This window comes from Cinclus cinclus, chromosome 6 (genome assembly GCF_963662255.1).
Source record: "Cinclus cinclus chromosome 6, bCinCin1.1, whole genome shotgun sequence".
Lineage (NCBI taxonomy): Eukaryota > Metazoa > Chordata > Aves > Passeriformes > Cinclidae > Cinclus > Cinclus cinclus.
In genome coordinates this window covers 31,640,518-31,667,599 of record NC_085051.1, presented here as the reverse complement: position 1 = coordinate 31,667,599, position 27,082 = coordinate 31,640,518, and the positions used below count along the sequence as shown (strand labels likewise).

Here is a 27,082-nt window from a genome sequence, read left to right as displayed (position 1 = left end):
AATGTGGAACTCATGGGATATTATGACATGCACGTGCATGCACGCACACACACCCTCTCACCTGAATTCTAAAACAACATGCATCAAATACAATGATTTAAATGGAACTACAAACATACAATCACCATACACAGTCCAACTGAATAAAACAGCAATCGCAAACACAAATGAAGACCTCAGAAAATACCAAACAGTGAGATATAAAGAATTCTTTCTCTTAATTCTATCATACAAAGATTAATTACTGTGAATGAGATACAGGACAGCTCTGCCATTTAGTGAGAATATAACAAAATCCAAAGGTTGAAAGAAAACAAAGAATCAGCAGTGAAAAAATGAGAAGGCCACGCATTGATCACACAGGTTTAGTGATGGCATAGATTTACCATACACACCTCTGGGAACACTAATACTATGGTTCCCCTCAATCTGTACCATGACTGCATTTGGCCAGATGAACAAAATAAAACCCCTTCAAAACACCGGTGTAAGGCTTTAAGAGACTTTAAGCAAGTCCTTTGTAAGACAATGGCCCAGAAGCAACAGCACTACTAAACAAGTGACTGGAGTTTGTTGTTAGATGATCAAAGTCCAACTGGAGTTTGTTGTTAGATGATCAAAGTCCTACTTCTATCTGCTTTCAAATCAAAATTAATCCAAAAGTGTGTTTCTAGTTTCCTGGGTTGGTTTCTGTCTCCTCAACTAAATCCTAATTTAAACAAGGATTGAAAATAGTCCAAAGAATTTAAGTTTTACTGTCAATAGTCTCTAAGACCACAGAACTTGTATGATCCATTCAACAGAAGAACTAACAAAATCGCATTAAAGTATCAAAGTATGGACCGAAGTACCAGATCACTAAAATATGCCAGTGCTTAGCTGTTCTTTTTTATGTGTTTTTCCTTTTTCAGTGTACATGAAAGAAAGAGGAAAGAAAAGGTAAGTTGATCATCACCCTGAAATCTGTATAACATGGAAGCTTTTTAACGTAAAGCTATTTTTTCCAAACACAGATGATGTTATATGCAAGCCACAGAACTGATACATAAAATCCAACGGGATCAATATTTCACAAAGCATAAAATAAAAACCTTGGTGATTCTAGATAGTTATAGTACCTATCTGAACTTCTCCTTGCCCTCTAACAGGTCTCTGCTTAGAGCTTTCTGGCATGGAAAAATTGCCTGACTGCTCTGCTGGGATCACCACATGTTAGGTCTACAAACTTTTTTGTTTTCTGCTGTTAACTCCTTTGACTGGTTGATATTCCCTCTGAATATAGGCTCTGCATATCCTTTCACCTAAGTAGGACTTAAAACAGTTGCCTCAGGTCCTCAGAAAAAGTTGTGACCCTTCTGGCACCTCAGCTGCTTTAGGCACTCAGTTTGCAGGGCATGAACCTTATGAATGTCCTGACTTGAAGCTTAGCTCTTTAAGGTCACATCATAACTGAGGCAAACAACAGGCTTTGAAAATGCTCCTAACAATCAGTTCTTAGTTTGGCTAATAGAAGGATACAGATCTAGCTTAACAAAAGATCTACTTTCTATGAAGGATTGCCCAATGCTTAAAATTCTTTGGGATTTGGGTAAGAGAGTCATAATTCACATATGCTGACATAGACCTGCACTAGCACCAGAAGCAGATTTTTCACTGTGTCTACCCATTCCCAACCCTCTGCTGTACTAAATTACAAGAATTGATAATCTAACTAATTTCTTAAAATATTGCATAAAAGCAAGTGCATAATAAACTGATACACTGTAACAGATTTAAGATTGTCTACTATGACATAAAATGATATATAACAGCATAAGATTCTAATTATATTATTTTTAACTAGGGGAAACTATTGGATAGAAGCTGACACCCAGCAAGGTACTTTAATTCTCAAGCAAATGTTTATTTTTCTGTACAAAATATAATGAAAATCACATCACAATTATATTGTCTTGCATAATATAAAGTAACTCATGCCACTCCTTTTCTCTGTTTTGTGAGGTCACCTTAATTTAGTGTAATTGTACACACACAGTTAACATTTTAAGAAACTAAACAGAGATGCATACAGAAATGGCAATCAGAATCATTAAAATGCTGAAGAATTTCACTAGAAAAAATAATTGCATTCATGTAATTTCAAAAATCAGTTCCTTAATATACTGGTAGCAGAAGAAAGTTAATTACGCAGTGCTGTTGGGATGCTGCTTGAAGTGGTAAAAATCAAAATGGCAAAGTAAATAATAATAATGACATTTTGACAGGAGGAACTACACTGGGAACAAAATCTTAAGTCGGGCTTTATCAACAACTGAATTCTTAAATTGCACTGAACTAAAAAAAAATTCACATAGACTACACATAAAATCCAGAAATACCTACATATCACTCAGTGATCTGTCTAGGTTAAAAATTAACAGTGCCAGTTTAAGAAATCTGATAAGGCCCTGTGTAGCCAGCCTGATTCTCACATAATCACTGCAACTCATTTGGCCTTGTTAGTTCAGACACATGAGCACCTGAGGGCAGCTCTCAGAGCCAGCCCCGCTACAGGGCTGCAGCAGAATGCAGGACCTCCCACTTCCTGGTGCTGCCCTACCTTAAGGACCTTCCAGACTGACAGGAAGAAAAGCATCTAATCATAAACCACAGAATGGCTGAGGCTGGAAGGGACCTCTGGAGGCCATCTGGTCCACAACCCCCCAGCATCTTGCAGAGCTGACTACTCAGGATCATGTCCAAATGGCTTTCGAACTCTTCCAGGAATCTCCATCCTCCACATCCTCTCTGGGCAACTGTTTCTCAGTCACCTTCACAGTGAGAAATCGTTCCTGATGTTTAGCCAGATCTTTCTGTATTTCAGTGCGTGCTCACACTGATCCTGAAACCATGCACCACCTGGCTCCCACATTTTTACACCCTACACTGTAGGTCCAAGCTAATCTTTGTGTCACAAGGTGACTTTACCCAGTTTGTGCAGTGTCAGGGGGGCTGTATTTTCATAAAATCAAAGAATCATTAAGGTTGGAAAAGACCTCCAAGATCAAGTCCAATCTTCAACCAAGCATCTCCATGACCATTGAACTTTATCAAGAAGTGCCACACCTGATGTTTTGAGTACTTCCAGGGAGGGTGACCTGTTTCAGTGGTTAACCGCTATCTCCTAACACCCAAACTGAACCTCCCTTAGGGCAACCTGAGGCCATTTCACCTTATCTTATGGCTAGCTGACTGGGACAAGAAACCAACCCCCAGCCACTACCTTCTTTCAGGTAATGAGCAATAAGTTCTCCCCTGAGCCTTTCCCCAGACTAAACCACCCCACTTCCACAGGCTGCTTCTCATGGGACTTTCATTCCAGATCCTTCATCAGCTTTGTTGCCCTGGACATGCTCAAACACCTCAATGTCAATTCTGTGAAGCTTTAAATTCTCTTGCTATGATGGATAACAGAAGCCTGATTGTACAAATATCCTGTAGTACTTGCCTGGTCTCCAAATTGCCCGTGAAAAGACAGTGGATGTAGGGCATAAATTTAGCTTCCCCTTAAGCAGATACTACTCTTAAGGATTTTTGAGACAACCTAGAAAAAAATCAGATTGCAAGTACTGAGTGCTCCTATCCTGAAAAATGACCAGACTCAAATTAGGATTTTACTACTGAGAAAATAATATAACATGTCACTCGTTTACAAAGGGTATTCAAACAAAAAAAGTAAACAATCACATTGCACAGATTCCACTCCAAACAGCTTGGAGTCTCAGTTTTCATTTACTACTTCTAATTTACTACTTTTTCCTTTGTTTTGAGAGTATGCCATTCCAAGAAAAATTTAATAGATCATGTAAGCTGTTGCCCACTTGGACATATTCTTTACTTTTGCAACCTGATGCTTTTTACAATCAGTAATTATAACCCATTGAAGCAAACTTTCATAAAAGTGAACATTTTTTCTAAAATAGCGAGATAAAGCAGAAATACATTAAGAAGTCTTAAATATTTGTTACATTTGCTTATAGTTAGCAACATGAAACCATGTCATTGTAAAATATTTCACTAAAACATTTTTTGAAAGTAATCTGAATATTGGCAAAGTACAAAGGAAACTGTACAGAGGCCTCAGTGAAGACTAAAGATATACAGTGACATGACAATGCAAAATTTCCTTTTTCCATGCTGCTGTTGAAAAAATAAATCAATTATTCATTGTAAAAAAAAAAAATCTACTTACTGTGAAACTTAAATTTCTATTACTCTCACATTTTGCAATAGCCAGCAGATAACATTCTGATGAGAGACTGCTAAGCTTGGGTTCAGGTCTTCCCTACTTATACTAACTTTGTATCAGCTGCAATTCCCAAGTCTTGCTTTTCCAGTTTAATGCTATTGTTTCTATGTATTAACTTGTTATCTCATTCGTTTTTAATATAATTTTTATTTTAATACTGTTTTTTGTCTCACCTTTTTCCTAATGAATAGCTTGCTAAGTGGTTTTTGATAGTAACATATATATTTCACATTTCCTTGTTAACTGTATGTTCTTATAAGTTTTTGGACAAAAATAAAACATAATTTTTGAAGTGACAAACTACGTAACTGTCATGATCCTGTTCTGCCACCCATTGATACAGTCAACATCAGAAAGTATCATAATTTCCAGTCATGCTATATTTGGTTCTGTCTACACGCAACTGCAGACCAAATAATTCTAATTATCATTTTATCTGAATTTTAAAAATCACTTTAGCAATGAATATTGCAAAGACAGAACCAGTGCAAACAGGATAACCTTATTTCCTTAACTATCATGTTTGGTATAATGGATTTTAAAGTATGTTGTCAATATGGATCATATAAAGATAACTGACTAAAACAATACCAGTCAATCAGGAAAATGTATTATTTTATCATTAGGTATACTACAACATTTGAAATACTCCAGTTAAAGTCTGGAATTAACATCTACCCAAGTAATGGGCTGCAAGAAGGAATTAAAATTGTGTTGTAACTAACTACCAAGTGCAAAGAGGAAGTAACTGTGTCCTGTAATTTCATCATAGTATGCAAACAGATAAAAGTATTGTTGAAGCAAAATGGAAAAGCTGAAGCAGCAACCCCAAACAATTAAAAATGGGTGAATAAGGAAGACGGACACAACATGAACAAAGGGCTTTAAATGCTGTATGGCAGCAGCCGTGAAATTGGTTATAGAATCACAAACATTTACTGTGTGAAACAACAGAATATCACACATTGTGAAACAGTGACAAATGCCTATAACCCTTCAGACATCAACATGTGCTGGAGCAAAAACTGTACATATACACAGAGATCATTAGGGGTATATAAGTATGACCCCAGAAATTTTTATTCATATTCTCTTGAATAGCAATTTTAAAATTAAAAAGTACCTGGAACACAGAAAGTGTTCAGATACCAAAGCTTATATACGCAGTAAAGAGTAATGCAATACAGAAAAATTACTTATCCCGATTAAGTTATACAAAAAGCACAATCTTTTTAATAGTACTTTTTATTGTACTTCATTAGTTTTAAATTTTAACACAAAATAATTTGAAACAAAGGAAGAGATATTCAATATATTGGGCTAATTTTTAAAGCAGTGTATTTTCTAAAATTTTGGCCCTGAAAGCTAATCTTGCAAATAAAATGTGTAACACAGGACTGCTTGAATCTACCCTTAAGAATCATAAAACCCAAGCATCTAAAATAGCAGAATACTCTAGTACTCATAGCCTTTTGCTATCTGAATATGAACAAGTCCATCAATATTTACTGCTGCAACTGCTCAGCTTTATTATTTTTTAATGACCTTGTAGGATAAACATGGTCTCCCAGGCAACATACCCGTAATTTCTGTGGGCCCTTTTGGGTCTATGGTTTCTACAGAGACAGCCCAGTTAAAATATTGAAGTGCAAAGGATACTGAATGCACAGTTTAGTTTCAGTTGCCTTATTTTAAACACACTGAATATTCCCAAGTAAGTGTGCCTCTAATCCTTTTAGTTACAAATTCAGATGATCTTCAAAATCTGAACTGTTCTTCTGTATGATCAGTATTGTTAACTGCGTTCAAGAAGTTGCATAGGAAGAGATGAGTGGTGAGATTTCCTTTTTCTGTTCTGAGAACAAGTCTAAGATTTTGTTTACTTATTTCTTTCATTATGATGAAAGGAAAAAAACATGAGATTTGTATGGGACAGGCAAATACCATTTGCCCACTTGTCTGGTTTCCCAGCAAGCAGGAAATAACACAAATGGCCTCTAGCTGTAAGTACCTAAGCATTTCTACAAAATTCTGCACCACCACCAGGATCCTGTGAGGAACAGCCCACTTTGAGGGAGATTTAGGAATGGTACTGCTCAGTTCAGTGCCCCACACCAAGACTCCCCCAAATGACACACTGCTCTCTTGCTCCTCCTTTCCCTCTCACTTTCTGCTGAAGCAGGATGGAGTTGAGAATTGGAGACGTGAAAAATGAAGATCACAGGTTGAGATATGAAAACAGTTTACTGGAAACAGCAATGAGATAAGAAAATGAACAGTAATGGCAACAATATTGATAACAAAACTATACAAGACAGCGGGTGACCCACATGCAAAAATGCTCACCCTGTACCCCGAGACAATGAGCAATGGGAGCATGGCTTCCCCCCCCTCTCCTGCCATGCTGCTTTGACTGGAAGCCAGAGTCCCTTTCTCCCTACCCCTAACAATGATGTACAGTGGTATCCAATAACATTAAGGTTCTGGATGAAACGAGGACATAAGGGAAATAGGAAATGCTTGCAATTGAATTGTGAGGGGAAAAGGTATCTCAGATGAGACTCCCCATAAACCCACTTAATGGCAGGCTATACAGACAATGTAACTTTCCTAACCCAAGATCACTAATGGCATGTGCAGGGAAATGTTAACAAATTCCAAAACAAGCTGCTTTAGTTAATGCAGAATTGTCTCAATACTGTCTTATTTCCTAAGAAGTATCCATGAAGCTGTGACAAACATGACTGGACTGTCATGAAACTTCAAAGGGAACAGGAGGGCTTCAAAGTACTTTGGATTTATTTCTTCTAATATGATGTCCACTCACATCATCATCTAAATGGTGTTTTGGGGTAGAATCAAGGAGTAGTTCTTCAGTAACATAATGCAAGAAGAGTTTATCCTGGTCATAAGGTTTGTTTTTAAATCTTAGATAATCACACTGAATCCTCACCAACGTCTAGTATTCCTAACTCAATTACAGAAAAAAGGATCAAGACAAAACCAACCAAATCTTAATCCTTATGAAGTTTTAAATCAGTAGATTGGTATTCTGTAATTCTATGAAAAGCATGACAACAGAAAACTACCTGATGAATAAACACACAGAGAAAAATATGAATGCTTTGAAATATGCCTTACTCAGTCTTGTCAGTTACTTCAGCAAACAACTGCAGAAGTGAAAAGTTATTGTAGGAAAAAGAGGAATACTATCAGAAACTACTCTTTTAAAGTGAGTTCCAACTCAGCTTCATTTAGTTATTACACATTTTGACAATAAGTGCCCATCCCTGGCAGCATTCAAGGCCAGGTTGAATGAGACATTGAGCTACCTGGTCTAGTGGGAAGTGTCCCTGGCCCTGACATGGGAGATGACACTAGATAATCTTTAAGGTCCCTTCCAACCCAAACTATTCTACGATTCTGTAATTTGATAATTCAAAAGAGCTGCTTAAAAGGAGCTTCTGAGTCATGAGCATTTGTCTAAAATGCCTTTCTTAAGCTTCACTCAAAATCCAAAAATGGCCAGTGCTCTGCATGTCCTGCTCTTGGTGGGTACATAACTGAGCAGAAAACGAAGACACAGCAGGAGCTATAAGTGAAGTAAACTTCCAAAAATCAGGTTAATATAGTTAATTCTTTTTCTTAAAGGACAATTAAACATCCTCTTCCTTCAAAAGACATCCCTGCTGATTCATTACTGGGAGGTATCCCTGCCCACGGCAGAGGTGTTGGTAACTAGATGATCTTTAAGACCCATTCCAATCCCTTAATATTACATGATTCTATGATTACTAATGACACTATTAGTTAGTATTTAATTAACACTCTTATGGTTGTTAGTGGAATTTTACTGTATTTGTCAGCCTTAAAGATGCTCTTGTTTTGAATAAGAATCAGTGTATATCCAAATAGTTTTCCATAACTAATGTTAAGATTCATCATCGCTTTAATTTTCACTATAGTCTTTGCTCCGAAGGCTTTAGGAGAAAAAATACTGCCAGATTACAACATGTCTAATGTGATATTAAGAAGAAATTAACCTAAATTCCACTCGCTTTTTAGTGGGATGGAAGCCATTGAAACCGAAGTACTGTAAGCTAGAATTCTGAAAACAGTTCCTAAACTATTATAGAACTTCTGCAGTCTTACCAAATTTTTAGTTCTAAACAGTGGTAGATACAGCAGACTCAGCCTTTACCACTTCTATTTCATCAAGGAAAGATAAATACTACCTTTATGATAACAAAAGAGACCAAAGACTAGACACAGACAGACAGCATTACACTGTTCCACCCACCTGGTGGTCCCTCCTTGTAAAGCTTTAGGTGAGCTAGAGACAAAAGCATAAGTAAGATTGTATTTAAGCCTCACTCAGGGAATTTGTATTTGGCACTCATTAGCTATGCATTCTAGCAGGGAGTCTTGCACAGCCCCTGCCTTTCATTCATTACTAAAAATATGTAACTCAGCATTTTCAGCTCCCCCTTATATTATGTATTTCAAAAAATTATCGACTGCTTGTGAACTGCCTAATTTCACTAGCACTGACTACTCAACCACACCAAAACCAAACAGCAAATACTTAAACAAATTTCTACCATGTAAAAATATCCCATGGATGTTCCTTGGTTAACCATGGGCCACATGCAGTAACCCTATGAAAACAAAGCCACCTCTGTAGTAGCCCCCACTACCAAAAAAAGGCCATGCAAACTGAATACACTTGGAAATGTACCTACAAAGCTCTCAGCTTGATGTACACACAGAATATCACATGCTGATTTTCTTCATTCCTCAAGACTTACAATTGAAAATAACAATCATGCTCACTCATTATTGAATTTTCATGCTATGCAGTAAGGGAAGGAGACCAAAGCAGATCAGAAAGCTTAGACTTTTCTGAGAGATTAATTCCATACAATCTGATTAGAAGACAGAAGTTTGGGGTAGGAACACTTTCAAGAATTCCTCATTTTGCATTTCCAAAACATGCATTTAAAAAAAAAGTTTTAGACTGTGCAATAGCATTGACTGATACTGCTGACCTATGTGACAGACAAAAATATGCCTCCAGGTGGCAGAAATAAAACATAAAACCAAAAAATATTCCTGTTTATTAGTAAAATAGGAGGCATGCTTCACTGTTTGCGAAGAAAATACACACTAATGCATGCATGCTTTTCCTAATGCATAGAAAACTGAACATGAAATAAAATGTGGATGTTTTGGACAACCTACATAATCAAAATGTCTAATGCATGTTCAGTTTTATCATAACACAGAACTTGGCAGAACACAAAGCAGCAACAAAGTTTAGAAATATACTCAATGCATGCTCATGAAAATCTTATAATACTGGGTGTGCTGTACTCTTCATCAACATTTCTAGAAGAAAAGAAGCATTCACTGGTCAATCTGGTGACCTGAAAATTCAACCTACAACCCCAGAAATACTGGATAGGGTGGGTCACAATGTTACAAAGGGAAATTTCCATTCTTCAAAACTGTTGCAAAAAGTATACACATTCAAATATTATTCAGTATTACTCTATTTTGTTCACAACTGTGGTATGCAAGAATTACCTTTTCTTCTTTGATAATAAAACAACTTACCTAGTTAAATAATTTAAAATAAAATCTTACATGAAAACCTTTCCCACAGAAATCTCCATAACTCACATTTCAAATAGATGGGTTACTCCTCAAACTTTACACAGCAATTTAGGAAAATTCTCTGCCATAATCTCAAAACTTCATGTAGAAAGCAGAAGCTTTGAAGTTAAAAGACCTACATAGCCACTTCTGGTCAGTACACTCATTTTTGTAAAATGACATCCATATTAAAGTCGGTGTGTGGAAACATGCAAAATAATGTTAACACAATTTAAAAGTAATTAGAGAACAAAAGGTGGAAAACTGGAGTGCAATCTATCTTTCTTGAGATGTACCACACCCTGCAGTATAAAGAAAATCATTAACTTATAATTGCGCTGATTCATTAAATTTCAGAATAATGAGGATTTCTTAATGCGTGGTAACCCTTGGTCCCATTTTCAATACTCCCCTTTATTACAGCATTTGTTTCCTCCTCTGTTTCCCCATGTAGTTCTCATCGTTAACCACCGGGTGTCAGAAGGGAACTCTCACCACAGCTACACTTTCTAAATTACTTTTTATTTTTACAGACATGAGATCTTTCAGGCTTTCTCAGGCTACAGTCATAAAACAGCAGAAGATTTTTAGGCTTTTCTTTCAATAAAAATACACAGAAACAACTTTCAAAATCTAATGTTTTCAGTCTTAGATTGTTTTTTATAAAGCATAACTGCATTTAAGCATCTTTTTATAACTAGGAATTAAAATTTATTTATGCTCAAAGAAATTCACAAAATTACCTATTTTTTAGGGATAGAGGATTGGATAAAAAAATACTGTGTGCTGTTTTAAAACATGATTCTAATCCTCCCTCCTTCAACCCCATTCCATCTACCATCTATCTTCTCTTCTTTACTTCCCATTGAACTTGAACTCTTTACCGACCAAGAATTTATTATATGTAAGGATGCCAAATCCACAGACTGAAATGAGCAGACATCATTCACTTCAGCTTAATTTTGTTTTTGTTTTGGTTTGGTTGTTTTTGTTTGTTTCATTTTTAAGTCAAGGAAGAACTCTCCAAACCTAAAATTTCTCAGCACCTTAAAGATTCTGATACAGTGAAAATATGGCAGATGTGAGAAAGCAAACAAATGAAGAGAGACTTATGGAAAATAAAGAGTCCAAAACAAGCCAATAGTCCAGTACCCAAGTACTGTCCAGCTACTTAAATAATATAGAGGACACCAGAGTAAACCTACTACAGGACATGAAGTATCTTCACAGCAGCCATTGAATTCCCCAAGAATAACAGAACTATATCCACAAAGAACCAGCTTCCTATGCAAAAACCAGCACCCCCTCGACGGTCTGTTATGGAAATGAGGAAAACAGTTACTCCTCTTTCTGATTGCAAAGCAGTATAAAGCACTATTCAAAAGCAGTCACCTGAGTAACTTATCTGCCTGACCATTCCTCAGCAGTGAGGGATTACAGTTACAGTTCATTCACCTGATAGCCCAGATGAAAAGTTTGTCTTGTCATTTCACCCTCCCTGAAAGGCAACACTAGAGGGACTCCTGCTGGGGACATTCAACACTAATTCGTTTCCAATAAACATCCTACTCCATATTTAAAAAACCAATCTATTCCAGGATCACGTTCACCAATGCAATATGGTAAACAAGTAACTCTAACAGCAAACATGAGGAACAGATTTATTACAGAGTACATGTCTGTGCCACAGCAGAGGGAGCAAAATTCAATGTCAGCCCTGCCAAGTTACCTAAAGAAAGGAAGGGGCTTCATATATTATGAAACAGAACCATGGAAATAAAACACAAAGTCATTCTTCTTATGTTCGTAATTGCTCTTTCACTGTGTTTCAATTACATAACAACCCTGTGACTGTTTTGGGCCTGCAAAATTGGATTGCTCAGGTCCATCGTGCAGTCTATATTTAAAAATTAAAACTACAGTAAAAGAAATAATTCACACAATTTGCCTTCATTATATTCAGGCAACAGATTAATCTTCTCACTAAGAAAATATTAAAGTTAGAAATCAGCTTTCTACTTTGAGTGGACTAAAACTGCCATGTATGTGAATCTTAAGCATGCTGGTATCCATGGCTACACATGCGTATATCCAGACATGGCTTTGGATACTGTAAAACCTGTCCTTGTCAGGCACCTGCTGCAAAACATGGACCCAGACACAAAAACAATAGGTCTCTTAAAATTACTACATTTCTACAGAGAGTATGCAGAACAAAAATGAAGACATGATTTTGATTGAAAAAGTGGAGCATAACTCTTCTTCCCTCTCACCCTGTAGAACTATAATCCTCATTGTATATGAAGTCATGGACATTTTATCTCATGGCCTTAGATACAGTTACTTCTGTAACTGTAGTGATGGTCTGGGTATTGTTTTTTAAGATTTAAGTTTAAAAAGTCCTCCTATTCTGCATCTCTGTTGAATGCTAAGAGCTTGTAAACAGAAAGGGAATTTAATTTGATTTGAAAATAAGGTCAGAATTCTTATCCTAATTTTATGGATGGATAAACTGAAACTTGGAAAGGTTCCCAAAACTTTCCAGTAGCCATTCCAGAAAGTAGCAAAAGCACTGAAAATGGAACACAAACATCTTAACAACAAATATGAATCATCCACAGGTGCCTATCTCTTTGCTCCTATCTCAACAGGCACTGTATGACTGACAGTGTCAGCTGAGGTGGGGAAGAAAAAACAAAGGAAATTTTTGTTGCTTGATTGTTTTTGAGCATGTTTTTTTTCAGGATTTTCAGAGTAAATCTTAGCACATAGTGCCGGCAAGATATTTGGAAAAGTGACTACTGTAGTGATCAGCACATGTACAACCTCTCTGTGGCTGTAGAGACTTCTGAGCAGCACTATACCTTCTAAATCCATAAAATCATAGCTTTAGCTTAGATAAGAGGAAAAAATGTCATTGTTACTCTAGATTATAGTATGGCTACCAAAATCTGGCTTGCAATAAAACCCTCAGCTTCTCAAAAACACACCAGTGTATGTCTGATTATGAAACAGCAAATTACAAGTACCTCTCATGCTACACAAGAAATGCAGTAAACTGTAGTAAAATAATTTACAGAAACTTCATGCACTCCAAGGTCACATAAAATTGGTCAGTGATTCAATCACAAAAGTACTACCTCAAAGCAATGCAAAATTTTCTGTTTGTTATACTGCTGCTTGATCTAATTCACTACAGTGAAATTCATAACAGAATCCCAGAACTATACCCCAAACACCACACTGAAATGAAAGAAACTTAAATTACTAAAACTCCTTATTTTTTGGTTTTTTTTTTTTTTTTTTTTACTTAGGATGAAACCAACTGTTGGTAGCCACCTAGAACAACTTTCAGGACACAACATCAAGCACTGTCTTTCTTTTAAAGACAAACACAAACTGTTCAAGGCCACTAAGGAAGCTTATGTTAAAGAAAGATAAGAAATCATGCTCTTATCTCTCATCCTTTTGTTCCAACCATTATGCCTTTCTTTCTATCACATAAGCTGGTTATTCCCTGTGTTTACATCATGGCCATAAAGTGATTTTCTTGCTGGGAACTAAGAGTACAGGGAATAGAGCATTTGACATATTTGAGAGTTAGCAATAAACCTCTGCCATTATTTTGTATTTCATTCACCATTTACCCAGATGTTTTTTGTCTAATAAGCCATCTATCAGACACCTCCTGATTTTTTTATTTACCCTGTAAATTGTTCTTGCATCATCATAGACTATCTAGAAATATAGAAATCATAGAAATTGTTAGAAGACTAGATGTTAGAATGTTAGAATTGCTACAATTATAGAAGTTATAGAAATTGTGGCGCCATAGAGACAGCATTACCTCACTGCAGATTTAAAAAAGATGAACAAAAAGACTGCGAGAAAATGAGGTTTAAAAATGTTAAGTACAGACATTTAAATTAAAAAGAAAACACTGAATGAAAAAATGAAAAAAACCTCACCAAATGAATTAATTTTCCAAGTGGCTTTTTAAAGCATTTTCTACTGCAGGAATGTCAAATACTTCTCTCTCTCATTACTTTTTACATTTGTTTTGCTGAGCAAATGGCTAAACTCTGCTGTATATAAGAGAATTAGTTTGATCCTGAAGGATAAAATGGTATTATTAATATGAATAACAGACTATGTACATCTATACCACCTAATGTGGAAACTGTTCTTCAAACATAAGTAGTTTTATGAACTGCAGAACCCATGCCTAAACTCCTTTTCCTGGACATGTGTCTGCAAGCGCTGACCTAATCATACACAGTAGCTGAGATATTCATTATATGTGGATTCAATGTGATGTAGTATCACAGATCAATTTCTTCAGTACAGACATGAATTATCTAGCTGGCTAGATATTTCCACTACATATCTACTCTTCCGCCAGAGCTAATGGTTAAAAATGTGAGAAGTGTCTCCAAGAATAATGGAGGAAAACAAAAACCTACTTTAAATGAAAGCAGAGAAACAGAAATTTAGGACCAAAAACATATGCACAGGAAGTACCCCTTTTCTGGTCTTCCAGGACATAAATGTACTACAGACTTTCTGGACTTCAGCTATTTTAGACACACTTCAAAGAAGTTCCAGTTTCTCTAGAGAATCATGCAAGCAGCTTGTGCTAATTACAGAGAGTCAGTTGACAACACAGTCATTTGCTCTATGGAAACACAAGTATTAAAGAATTAAGAAAACATAAGTTAAACCAATATACTGCAACATCATCCACTCAATTCAAAACTAACAACTCAAGATTTGGATACTGCAGAAGACAATATTATGACTGCACAAGCAGTTACCAAATGCATTAAATACAACGGGTGCTCAGTTTTATCCCTAACTTCTTTCACTTCTAATATTCCTAACAGGCCTAGTCAGCCTCTCACACGTGTTCCTTGTTATGTCCATTTGCTTTTCAGTTGGTTTCCCACACATCAAGCCAGACTATGAGCCTCAGAGGGAGTTAGCTACTCCTCCAAGCTGCTATGAGTCATTGTGATGTCTGCTTCGTAGGCCAAATTAAGCCTGAATTTCTTGCTTCCACTAGGCAACAAGAACAATGAGGAAAAACACGACAAGGAGGTGAGAAAAGATCAAAAAGACAGAAATATGCTCCCAATATCCCCACCTTCCTGCCATAGTTGTCATAGTGCATGGTGATGAAGAAAGTAACTCAAAGACCGTGTAGAATTACAAAAAAGATTACTGTATTCCAACTGTCAAGTTTTCAGTCTTACTTAAATCTTATTTTATCGTGACAAATGAAAAAAACAAACCATGCTACCTCATAAAATATGTGTACATATTCGTGTACCCTGTTAGAAGTACAAAGATGAATATTGACAGATTTATCCTTGGATGTGAATATACATTTTGTCTAAGCCTAAAATAAAGATGTGCTAAATTAATACTTACTAATAATTAATCCTCTTTTTTTAATATAAATTCCTATTGTTTTGGTGGATTAAACCCTTAATCACAGAAATTAAAACACTAACATAAATTATTGACTGAAAGTTAAAATTAACCACTTTAGTATTTTTCATGATATTGATATTCCTCTGTTCAGGAGTAGCAGTGGAGAAAGACTGGAATCACAAACTTCCCTGCTACACACAGTTTTTGCCCTCTATTCTGAGATCACAAATTTTTTATTTGGTCTCAGTAGTCAGGACAAGACACTGAGGTAAGAAATAGGGGTTTTGGTTTAGACCAGTGAATTTAAATAATGTAGATGATTAACCCGCATTATAGTTCATTTTTAAGAAGCCCACTTCTTAAAAGGGGGTTAAGAAGCTTCTAAAGTATTGGTGGCTGGAAGGGAATTTGGATGGGAAGGGGAAATGCCAGTATGCACATGCCCTTTGAAGGTACTACTACTGTCAGAGAGAAGATGGTGAATTTATAAGTTTAGCTGTATTGCCACGTTCATATTCACTAAAAACCCCACAAACCCCAGCAATAAGACTAACACTGGTCCTACTCTTGTAACTGTATCATCACAACCCATGAGCAGTACCTTGCTTCACTTGTAGGAGACTCTACAAATTCTATTCCTCTGCCTAACACTTTAAAACTGTCACACAAGTCCTCAGAGCAGCCAATGTAAGTGATCCATCATGTTCAACTTACAAATGCTTTCTGGGCATCCCTGAGTAGCTGAAAGGAACAAACCTGCCAATCTCTGAGGCACACCTATAACTTTACTGAGGTCTTAACATGCAAACATAGTCTTTGACTATTTCCTTTAAAAGCACTGCTTACATCTCATCCCAGCTGAGTCACCAGTGGTTTGTTTTCATTCAATTCCCTCTGCCAGACTCTGGAGCAACTAATGAACTGCAGAATCTGGTCTATAAAAATTTGACTTAGCAAACAAACCATCAACATGTTGATGACACTGCCACCCAAAATATCATAGTAACAAGAGTAACAATTTACATGGGCTCTAAGCCAGTCTGTCTTTCCCATTCAAATTTCAAGAAAGCATGACCTAATTTCTCTACAAGAAGTAGAATCTGGAGCTTTTGTTAAATTCAGTTTTCTTTCTTTCTTTAAGCATATGTTTTGCCACAGATGATTAGTCATTAGAAGGAAAAATATTTGTTTGAGTAAAATTAAATATAGCAAGCATATAGCCTGTAATAAAAATCCAAGAGTAATATCAACTTGCCAACAGTTGAATACCTGTCCTGGTCATCTAAGTGATAGACACCCAAATTCAGATCAATCAGATGCACCATAAATTAAATTCTATATATTAAATTCAACTCTATATATTAGAACCATGTTGTTTCTGTCAAAACCAAGTTTTCTCAATCTTCCAGCAACTTTTACACTTCCAGTGTTATTCCCACTCTACAAAAAATAGAAAGATTAAAGCAGAGAAAACTGAAAAAAGGGGAAGAAAGACTAAACAATAAAAAGCAATAGATAGAACACATAGGAGCACTGTTTCTCAAATACAAGGTCAGGTGGATATCCACTGGAATCAGAAAGAACCACACAGCATTACTCTGAACAATTTCTCACAGCAAAGTAGTATAAAAGTTTTTTTTTAGTTCCACTTAATGCATTCTAGGTGGTATTTTCTAAAATCTTCATGTACCTGAAGAGATGGCCTATTGTCTCTCACTTTAACATTTCAGACTATTCCTCAGTTTATGATTAATTTCTGAATATCAAGGACTTCCTGTTTTACATTCTAAAATATAAATTTGAACCAGAGCTGAGGTGGCTAAAATAATCCCTTTCTCCCTTGTAAGTACGTTATATAAATACTTAAATAACAAAAAACCCTAGAAATTTTTTTTGTGAAAAGCTTATCTGATAATAAGCATTGCACTTAGGACATATATAACCTCTCATACAATTGCACAGGACAATATATGTGGCTAGCTATAGAAGTGGCCCAACTGGATATGAGCATTTCTCTTTTTGTACACATGTTGCAGTAATGGTGTTTTCATTCTGCACAGTACCTGAGGAAAATCTGCAGCCAGACCAGAGCTCAGCAGGGAGCTGCCCCCTGCACCAAGGCATCAGAAAAGGCAGTCCCATTGCCATGCATTCACCAATCTGTCACTCACTCTTTTGAACAAAATCCCACTAGAAATGGATAACCTAATTTATCAAAAAAACCCCACTTCTTTGCTCGTGAATTTGTACAGGCAAGTTTGTAGATTTCAACAGATATTCATCCATTTACATTTAAATATCAGGTGCAGAATTAACAAGTAGCAGTAAACCACATATTTGAAACATAAGGTCTGTTTTTCCAGATAAGGAAATACTGTGACTTATGACCATATCTATATTAAACAAGATTAAAAATGTCAGAAACTAATTCCTGCAAATGCTTCACCTCTTTGTTTTACCTGCTTCTGTGTACTTTAATCCTACTTTTACTTCTTCATTATTTGCTTTTGGTGGCGGCCAGACAGTCTGGAGTCTCCCTGGAGTCTTGTCATCTTGCTCTGAGGGACTCAGGTCAGGCTGTTAAAAATTACGCAAGAAAAAATTAAAGTCTGCAGTATCAGTTGATTCCAAACAGCACCTGCCATGCTCAGCTCTACACATGTGCTCCAGAAAGACTATCTTCTCATTCTACTGATTGAAACATGCTCAGCTGGTTGGAAGGGACACAAATAAATCATTGTAGAAAAATACTTTTGAGGACAAAATAGCATAATGTATGTGACACGCAGTGATTTGCTGAAACTGTTCACATCACTGTGGAGAGCTGTCTATCCTTTGGTGCACCACAGAGGTGGTCACAAATGCTAGGGTTTCTTTCCTCTATCTTTCTTCCAGAGAGAAATATACTACAGCATGCTCCTCTGACAAGTAAACATTAGAGCAATTCACCTAAGACATCATTTGACAATATAATTTTCTGGAAGCAGAGCTAGTTTATTAAATTCCTGCCCCACCCCCAGCAGATTGCTCAGTCCACATACCAGGTAATACTGCCACATCAAAGTAATGCTGCAGCTGTTAATGGGACTGCAGTGTCAACTGGAACGCTAAAGTAACTCTTTAAATGGGGATAGGGGAGGGGGAATGACCCACTAGACAAGCATTCTTTTAGAGGGATTTTTTGGGTGTTCTTTTGTATTGTATCTCCAGTATTTCTGTAATCTGATTTACAACATGTTACTACAAGTAATTGCATAGACACAACTGCAACAACAGTGAAACCCTATACGAAAATGGCCCCATAAATGACCCACAGGAGCAAGGGAAAGAAAAGACTAGACCCTTGGACCCCAGCTTCGACCTGAGAAAATACAGATTTGCACTAGACCGGACATTAAGCAGACATTTATAAAAGCCACCCCTGCTGACTGCTGTGCCTCCTCCTTGCCGGCCTGTGTTGACAGCTACCCAAATAGGTTTGCTGGGAGCCACACGAATGCTGACGCCAGCACAGCCGCTGCGTAAGCAGGAAGGAGCAAGCCAGGAATGGGAAGGGCACACACACGCACTGCACTTGCTGTACATTCCACAGCCAATGAATACCTGTTTTCTCCTCCCCATAGGTAATTTACTACAAACTGCTATTATCGGTCTACCCAAGTGTTGGCCAGGATTTTTTACATATTTTTTTATATTATGAAAGAATAAAAGTTTTAAAGAGAGTATAACCAACAAAGAAAATTAATTTAAGTAGCTTCAGATTTAAGGTCCAATCCTGAAAATGGAATCCTTCAGGTAATTCCCCCTTCAGCCAACAGTCGTCTCCTGGGCTGATTACATCTGCCAAAGATATGGCTGTAAGAATTTTTGGTTAGGGGAATGCCAGCCTAAAGGTTACTCATTTAATTAAAGAGTTCAAATCACATTAAAAGTAATTTATGATTGTATGAAAACTTTGCATTGATATTTTTTTAATATACTAACTACATCTCCATATGCCTAAGAGCATTAACCTTGCAAGCACTTATATTAATCAAAAACGAGTTGTCTAATTGAAACCACTGAGTTATACCTGGATAAGGTTAAATGCTTATCAATATTTGAAAAGCCAGATATATGCATGTAAACAAGAAAAGAAAATACTTCCTGTTCTATGTCTTAAGCAAAGTGAGCTGAAAATCACCCACAACTTCTTGTACCAACTCTTATCATAAAATCGTTCCTACAGGTAAAATGAAATATTACTACTAAAAATAAAATAATGAAAGCAAACAGAGTGAGATTGATAAACTGTTAAATAATATTACAGTAAATATCTGCAGCATCCAACTGATTTAAAGCCATAATTAACATACAGAGAACTGTTATTTATAATCAGAAACTGATTTTTAAGTTCTCACTTTAATTGAGAGGCTTTTGCTGTCACCATCAGTTGTGGCCAAATTCTGCTTCAACTGCAGATAATCAAAGATTCTGACAAATTAGCCCCAAGATTTCCTCGGTTGGGAATCCAAAATTTGAGATTGCCAAAAGAAGAGCAATTCTGACATTTTGATCTTAAGTCCCCACCAATAATATTTAAACAAGAAATTATTTTTTTAATCCTTTGACTTCCAGATCTTAGGAAGAAAAAGCAATTCAACCTACAGATTTGTCTGATGGTCCATCCCCAGGTTTTGATTTTGACCTTTCAAATACAGCTTTCAAGGACTCTTTTTCATTTCTCATTTTGCGTTTTAGCGCTTCCAGCTCTGAAGTATCTGCAGTTGTTTCTTTCTTGGGAGGTCTCGTGAATAAGGCTTTAAAGGCATCCAGTGCAGATTCAGCAGGGCTTGATTTTATCTCCTCAGAGGGAAATCGTGGTTCTCTTTTGCTGGAGGCTTTGTTCTCTTGAGCTTCATCACTGTCCTCGGTCTCCCCAGATCCCTCACCAGAGTCCTCAGTTCTATCTTCATTCTTGGAGACCTCTATGTTTAACAAGTGCGAGAGTTGTTCTAGGAAAGTGGGATTTGCTTTAGGTTCAGATGATTTTTTTTTAATGGTCAAACCTGATGCAATACCGGATTTCTTAACAGGCTGTCGTAATTTAAGCAGAGCTAAGTCATTCTCCCTTGGTTTAATTTCTGTAACAGTTTCCCCATCTTCTGTGGTTAGTCCCTTTTTCCTCACACGTAGTCCACTAAAGAAAGCAGGCAGCTGGAAAGTCTTTTCAGCCAGTGCTCTTTTTTGGAGTGATATATTATCAACGGAAGGTCTTTGTTCTTCATCTGAAAGTTCTTGAGGGCATTCCCCTGTAGCAAGCAAATGAGTGAATTGCTCATCCATTAACATTTTGTCTTTTCCGTCGGAGTCATACTGTAGAATACCATCCAGCTCTTCTGGGAGCTGGTTAGAGAATGGTGGGTGTAACTCAGTGTCATCTGTATCCACAGGGTCATCACTGTTGCTGTGCCCTTCTGATTCTGACTCTTCCTTATTTTGATTGCTGTTGTCCAAGGCCTCAGCACACAAAGCAGCATTTTTTAGCCCATATTTGCTTGCATTGTTCTCATCACTGTCGAGGTCCCTATTCTCCGTGTCAGATTCTGTGTCACTCGTTGTATGAACCAAAGTACCTTGCACAAGAATAGCATCCTTGTCATCATTGTCCGATTCAGACAAAGAAGTCTGAACAAACCTCAAATGCTGAAGTAATTCCTTTTGGTCTGCTAAGTCCAGCTCCAGGCCTGCTTGTCTGCCACACATTGGGTCAGCTTGGCCACTGGCACTATCCACGCTGTGCTGATTTTCTGAGTCCTCATTACATCCATTATCATTCCTCTCATGCCAGGTGTTAGCCTGACCATCTGTATTGCTGTGCAAAGGCTGAAATGCTTTAAGCACTGTTTCTTCTTCGGGAGCTGTAGATTCAAGCTTAGTTGTAAATCCAAAGAGTGTTTTCACAGAAAATGTAGTGAGTGGGTCAGGGTCACTTTCTACTGTGTTCTTCAGGTGTACAAGCTCACTACAGTCAGCTATCCCATTATGTTCTTCCATGTTGCGCGCAGCAGAGAGCAGGTTCGCTTCCAGCAGCGCTGCCGACCGCTGGGCCAACCCTTACTGCCCGCATTCAGGCTGCCGGCGGGGCCGGCTGCCGGCGCTGCAACAGGCGGCCCGGCCCGGCCCGGCCCGGCTTGGCCCGGCCCGTGCAGGCCGCCGGCCTCCCGCGCTCCCGGCCGGGCCGCCCCGCCGCTCCTTCCGCGCCGGCCGTCGGGGGCCCCGCTCCGCCAAGGGAGCAGCAGAACGACCCGCAGTTAAAAAAAAGTTCTCGGCAGCGTCTGGAACTTGTTTCCCCGGACAAGATGGGTTTGTCACAGCACTAACCTCGGCTGAAGCCTCGGCCAATGGTTCCCCCCCGGGGCTCCGCACCCCGACGGGCTGCGCGCCCCCTGAGCCCGCAGCCCCGGCAGCTACAGCAGCCGCCCCGCCGGGCCGAGCGCGCCGCCGCCGCTCCCTACTTCCTTGTCCCGGTGCGCCAGCGCTGGGTGGTTTTCAGCAGAAAATTCCTGACGGATTCCTTTGCATAGTCTTTCCACCAGGACAAAGAACTTCTTTTGTAAATCCATAATCACCAAAAAAACGTCAAATGGAAACCCGAGCTAACGACTCCGAAGCTTCCCCGTGCCCCCTCCTGAAGCTCTTGCAGAGCCCGCAGTGCCCTGTCGGGCAGAGACGACTCGGGTGAGCGCCCTTGAAGCAGAGGAAAGTAGGAAAAAAAAAGAGACTCTCTTCCGATTTGCTGGAGGTTTCATCTGGAATGCAGATTTCAGCCTCCAGGGCCATGAACAAAAACCAACGAGACTGGTTTCATATTACCACTGTCCTTGCCCTGCACAGCTCCTGCGGAGAGGTGCGCGCAGGTACTTACTTATCAGAGACTGCGGCCGCGCCCAGCGACCGGGAGCGCTGGGCGGTGGGAGAGCGGCCAGCGCCCAGGAGGGCCAAATTAACTGTTTAGGAATCGGACAGCCTTGTCCATCTGCCCGGCACCACCTGGCATGGTTCTGAACCAGAACAGTCTCTGCTGCCATGTTCTGTGACGATTCTCACAGACAGTACTGCTGTATGTGTGGGGTTTGTTTAGTTGAAACGAACAAGAGCACCTGAAATCTACAAAACTGTCTAACTCAACGTTAATAGAAACTTCCAGGGGTACTATATATTTTTTATCAATACAGATGGAGAAAGTACAAGATACTCAAGCACTACTGATATTCAGAAAGTCAGTAACATTTGGGGGAGGTTTCCATCACAAGTCTCCATTTCTGCTACTTTTTAAATTTTATTTTACCCAAGTTAAGGGGTCATTCTACAGTCAGCCATTTAGCTGTCATGAGTAATCTTAAGCAAGCAACATGGGGAAAGCTGTCCTTCACAGGGAAATCAGCTGTGAAATGCAGATCACACTGCTGTATGTGTTTGCAAAAAAAAAAATTACTAAAAAACTGAGTACTACAGCCAACAAACAACAACAAAGTGTCCCAAAACATTTATCTTCTGGTTTATTGTTTAAAAATGTAGACTGTACAAAACCCATTTGTTTGTCAACAACAAAAGCAAAAGCTATTGATATCTCCTGCAGGAACAAAGTTTCCAGAAAAATCACATTGTAATACTAAGGGCTTAGATAAAGCTTACAGACACCTTTTCAATTACAGGGTTGTATGCATACCTGTAGACAAAGGGCATTGGAAAAATTCCCACCTTTATCTGTGATCTAACATGGAGCAATGTCTTCTGCCCTGCTGCCTGGCATTTCCTTAGCAAGCTCTGGACTTGCTTCTCCGCTATGCTAAATCATCAGGTGCCAAGGTCAGAAGCAACTGACAGGTCATGCCTCCCCTGGTTTCTAGGCTTAATATAGATTAATATCACAAAACAAAGCTCTACATAAAGAAAGACAGAATCCTTATCACTCCCTTTGCCAACCTATTCTTAAAATACCAGGATTTGTAAAGCAGGTGGACAGAAGCTACCTCAGTACTGGTGACTTCCCCCAAGATAAAATTTCTTGAAGGCAAATCTAAAGCAATTGTTAATTCCATTTTATGGCAAAATAAATGGAGCAAAGTGACAATTCTGAACCAAAGTTTCCTACATTTAAATGCACATCTGTTTTTATGTCTTTATGTTCAATTACATGATTACTTGTTCATTGTTCTGATAAACTGTATGGTTATGTCTTGTTTATTTATGTGCCTACTTATTTGGGGTTTCATTAACTTATGATGGATAAACATTAAATCATATTTTCAAGAATAGTTTTGTTAGTCACTAACAAAAATATACCTCTATGAACAACTTCATGATACCTTTTAAACTGAACATACTGATTCAGATTATGCCAAAATATTTGTTAATCTGTTTATATTAACAATAACCCATACTTAGAATAAAACTTCCCTGTAATAAAAAAGGGTCATCAAGCTGTAACAATTCTATGAACAGAAGGTTAGTGATTACAGCCACTATTTAACTATTTAAGATTTTAATGGAGTTCTGAAAAGTTTAGTTTAAAAGTGGACTTGAAACAGGAATCTCATCCTTTATGTCTAAACAACACCCCAACAAAATATAGGAGACCAGGATCAAATTAAAAGTGAAAAGGATGGTACTTTTAGTCTAAAGCTAAAGTAATACAATATATTGAGGTGCTAGAAATCAGAGTTGAACAGTGAATAATTAAAACTCCAGAAGCAGAAGTATACCCTATAAAACCAGAGGTTATCTCACAAGCCTGCAGGAAACACTGGTTTACGTGTACCTCTTTTGGTAGTCAAGTCTAGGAAGTGGGGAGAAACTTTCAAGCTTTTTGAGCTCTAGGATGAACAAGGAAATTCATCTCTCCATACATGCCCAGAGAAATGATCAAAAACTCATTGTCATGAATGAGTAAGCCAGCCTCTGAAATTCACCACAGTCCATAAACTCCCAGCCTAAAATATGGCTTTTGTAGAGACCTGCTTCCCGCATTGTGATGGTCAGCCCAGTGGAGAGTCCTTTGAGGGCCTGAATAGCTGATTATGAAATACATATTGGTTAATTACTCAATAGAGTGTTTCTGGGTAAAATACATACATCAGTATGTGCCCTTAATACTTTGATATTAAAAAAGAGATCATAATTGTGATGTAAAATGAGATGGAGCCAGTTTGTTGGCAGAAGTGTTTCAATGCTGGGTGGATCTCTCTCACAAGGAAAGTCTTCTGAACAGGCTGTAACACTGCATCTAAAGGAACAACTTCAAAACCTTTAGAAAAAATCAGTTGTGATTATGTTACAAGCCTCTTTACTTAATAAAACTTACAGCTCTCTGGTGCCTCAGAAAAGCCCTTAAAACTTGTCATAGCGACTTTCAAGGCAGTCAATGCACTAATTATATGAAAGGATAAGCATTCCTTACAGTTTAAAGCACATTTAACAATCCACACCCTTTTTGACCTACATTTCATCACAGACAGAAGTCACACCCACAACTAACTCTAGTTCTGTTCTTGAGGTGCCTAAAAGCTCACTTGAAGTAGGTTTTAAAATTGGCTTTGAAGACAGCACACATTAAGCCAGAATAAGGTAATCTAATTTCTAGCACTATCATATGCAGGGCTCAACACTTCCTGACCCCGTATCTATTCAGATTGCCTTTTCAGATCACTGTAATAACAAACTAGATAAACGTGAACAGAACAGAAAAATACTCTACAAAATATCAAGGTTGGTAAACTGAAAACAAACATTCTATTGTTTTTTTTTAAATAAAGAACCCCAAATGTAGAAAAGTTTGCATAACTTCTACAAAATAATAATGGAATCCAATATGCACCAATTGTGTTAGGCTTCAGAAGAGCTACAAAAAGCAGCAGGCTCTTGTAGCTCAGATGCCTTGAACTGATCTGAAGTTCAGCTGATACAGTCTGCCCTCTGCCCTATCCTCAGCCTAACCTTTACTGTGCAGATTGATAATGGTCTTAACATTCCCCTGCTCTCCTGTTTGTCTCTCCTGCTGATTACCCCATTTTAGACTTAGTATTTTAACCCATTAAATGCTCTAAAACAGGAGAGGTAGGGAAGATAAAAGAAAATCTGTAAGGCCTTGATTTTCATCATTGTCAGCCTTCTTACCTCACTTGGGCTGTTATGTGAGCAGCTTTCCTGAGTTTTGAGGGAATTGGGTATCGCCAACATAACTGCTTTAAATTTAAGTAATTAATTTTTGATGCAGCAACAGAAACATAGACTTGATAATTCTTATCAGAATTCAGCAGTACACAATGTTAACAGAATGTGTACATTCTGTAGACACATTGGCGTAGGGGTCTATGTAAATCCATCTGTATAAATGCAAAGTGTTTTTTTAACATTTTCATCTAAATTCTGATTGACATTGACAAATGGACTACTTTAGAGACTTTGAAAAAGCACTGTAATAGCTATACAGTTATTAAATCAGAAAGCACATTAAAAACTCAGAATGCATACTGGTTTTGGTATAAATAAATATATGGAATATTAACCTGTAAAACCTATCATATGAAAAAGCAGTGGTAGATCTGAGACTGAAATTCTAGAAAGATGTATTGAGTGATCTGGTTAATATGAGCAGATGCACAAGTAACAAAGACAGAGAACAGAAGATCACTATAAACTGTGTAAGTAAGCTAAGTAAGATCTTTGTACATTAAGGCACAAAGGCTGGCACTTAGTGGTACAAAGAATAGAGATGAATTTTTAATCCTTATCCTTTTCGAGGTTACTCTCTTTTCATCTTCTTGTCATTTCTACAGGCCTTTTGCTCCCCATCTACAATATGATATAGTACTTTAAAGCTTAAATAAAAAGCTTTGTAAAATAAAATCCACATAGTTACATTCATTTAACATAATTATTAAAGTAATTACTAAGTACTGTTTGCAATTTTAGCTGCATTTTCACATCTCATTTATGCGCTTTTTTATCTGAGATGTAATGTTGTCTAAAAAATAGGGTGGAGTTTCATTTCTATTTTGTTTCATTACCTTTCATATCTCTGTATCTTCTCCCTGCTTAGGGTTTAAAATCTAATGCAGGATCTTTTTTCATGCTTCTGGTGTAGATTGTGCATTTAAAAGTTCTGTCAGCATAGAATTCATTCACCCTCTCTCTCATCTGCATTATCTGCTGTCTTCCAACTAACAGAAACAGGGAAACAACTTTTCAATAACATAATGGACAAGCAGGAGAAGTGGGCCATTTGGGATATTATGTGGTTAAACGTGACCAAATGCAGGGTGCTGCACCCAGGTTGGGCAACCCCCAGTACCAGCACAGGCTGGGTGGAGAATGGATGGAGAGCAGCCCTGCTGGGAAGGACCTGGGGGTGCTGCTGGCTGAGAGGCTGGACATGACCCAGCCATGGGCACTGCCAGCCCAGAGAGCCAAGGGTGTCCTGGGCTGCATCCAAAGCAGCGTGGGCAGCAGGGCCAGGGAGGGGATTCTGTCCCTCTGCTCTGCTCTGTGAGACCCCACCTGCAGTGCTGCCCCCAGCTCTGGGGTGCCAGCACAGGAACGACATGGACCTGCTGCAGTGACTCCAGGGAAGGGCCATGAATATGATCAGAGGGGTGGAGAACCTCTCCTTTGAAGACAGGCTGAGGGAGTTGGGGTTGTTCAGCCTGGAAGAGAATGGTCTGG

The 27,082-nt window shown here is 38.1% G+C and overlaps 1 protein-coding gene across 1 annotated transcript in view; it reads right to left on the bottom strand.

Annotated features, from left to right (window-relative positions):
• Positions 1-21,412, bottom strand: part of FMN1 (formin 1) — a 124,106-nt gene extending 102,694 nt beyond the window's left edge. Inside the window, exons 1-2 of the mRNA XM_062495379.1 lie at positions 20,024-21,412; positions 17,836-17,953 (exon numbers count right to left, since the gene is read on the bottom strand). Of these exons, the coding sequence (XP_062351363.1) occupies positions 17,836-17,953; positions 20,024-21,412 (1,507 nt within the window). The remainder of the gene's footprint in view (positions 1-17,835; positions 17,954-20,023) is intronic.
• Between the last annotated feature and the right edge of the window lie 5,670 nt (positions 21,413-27,082).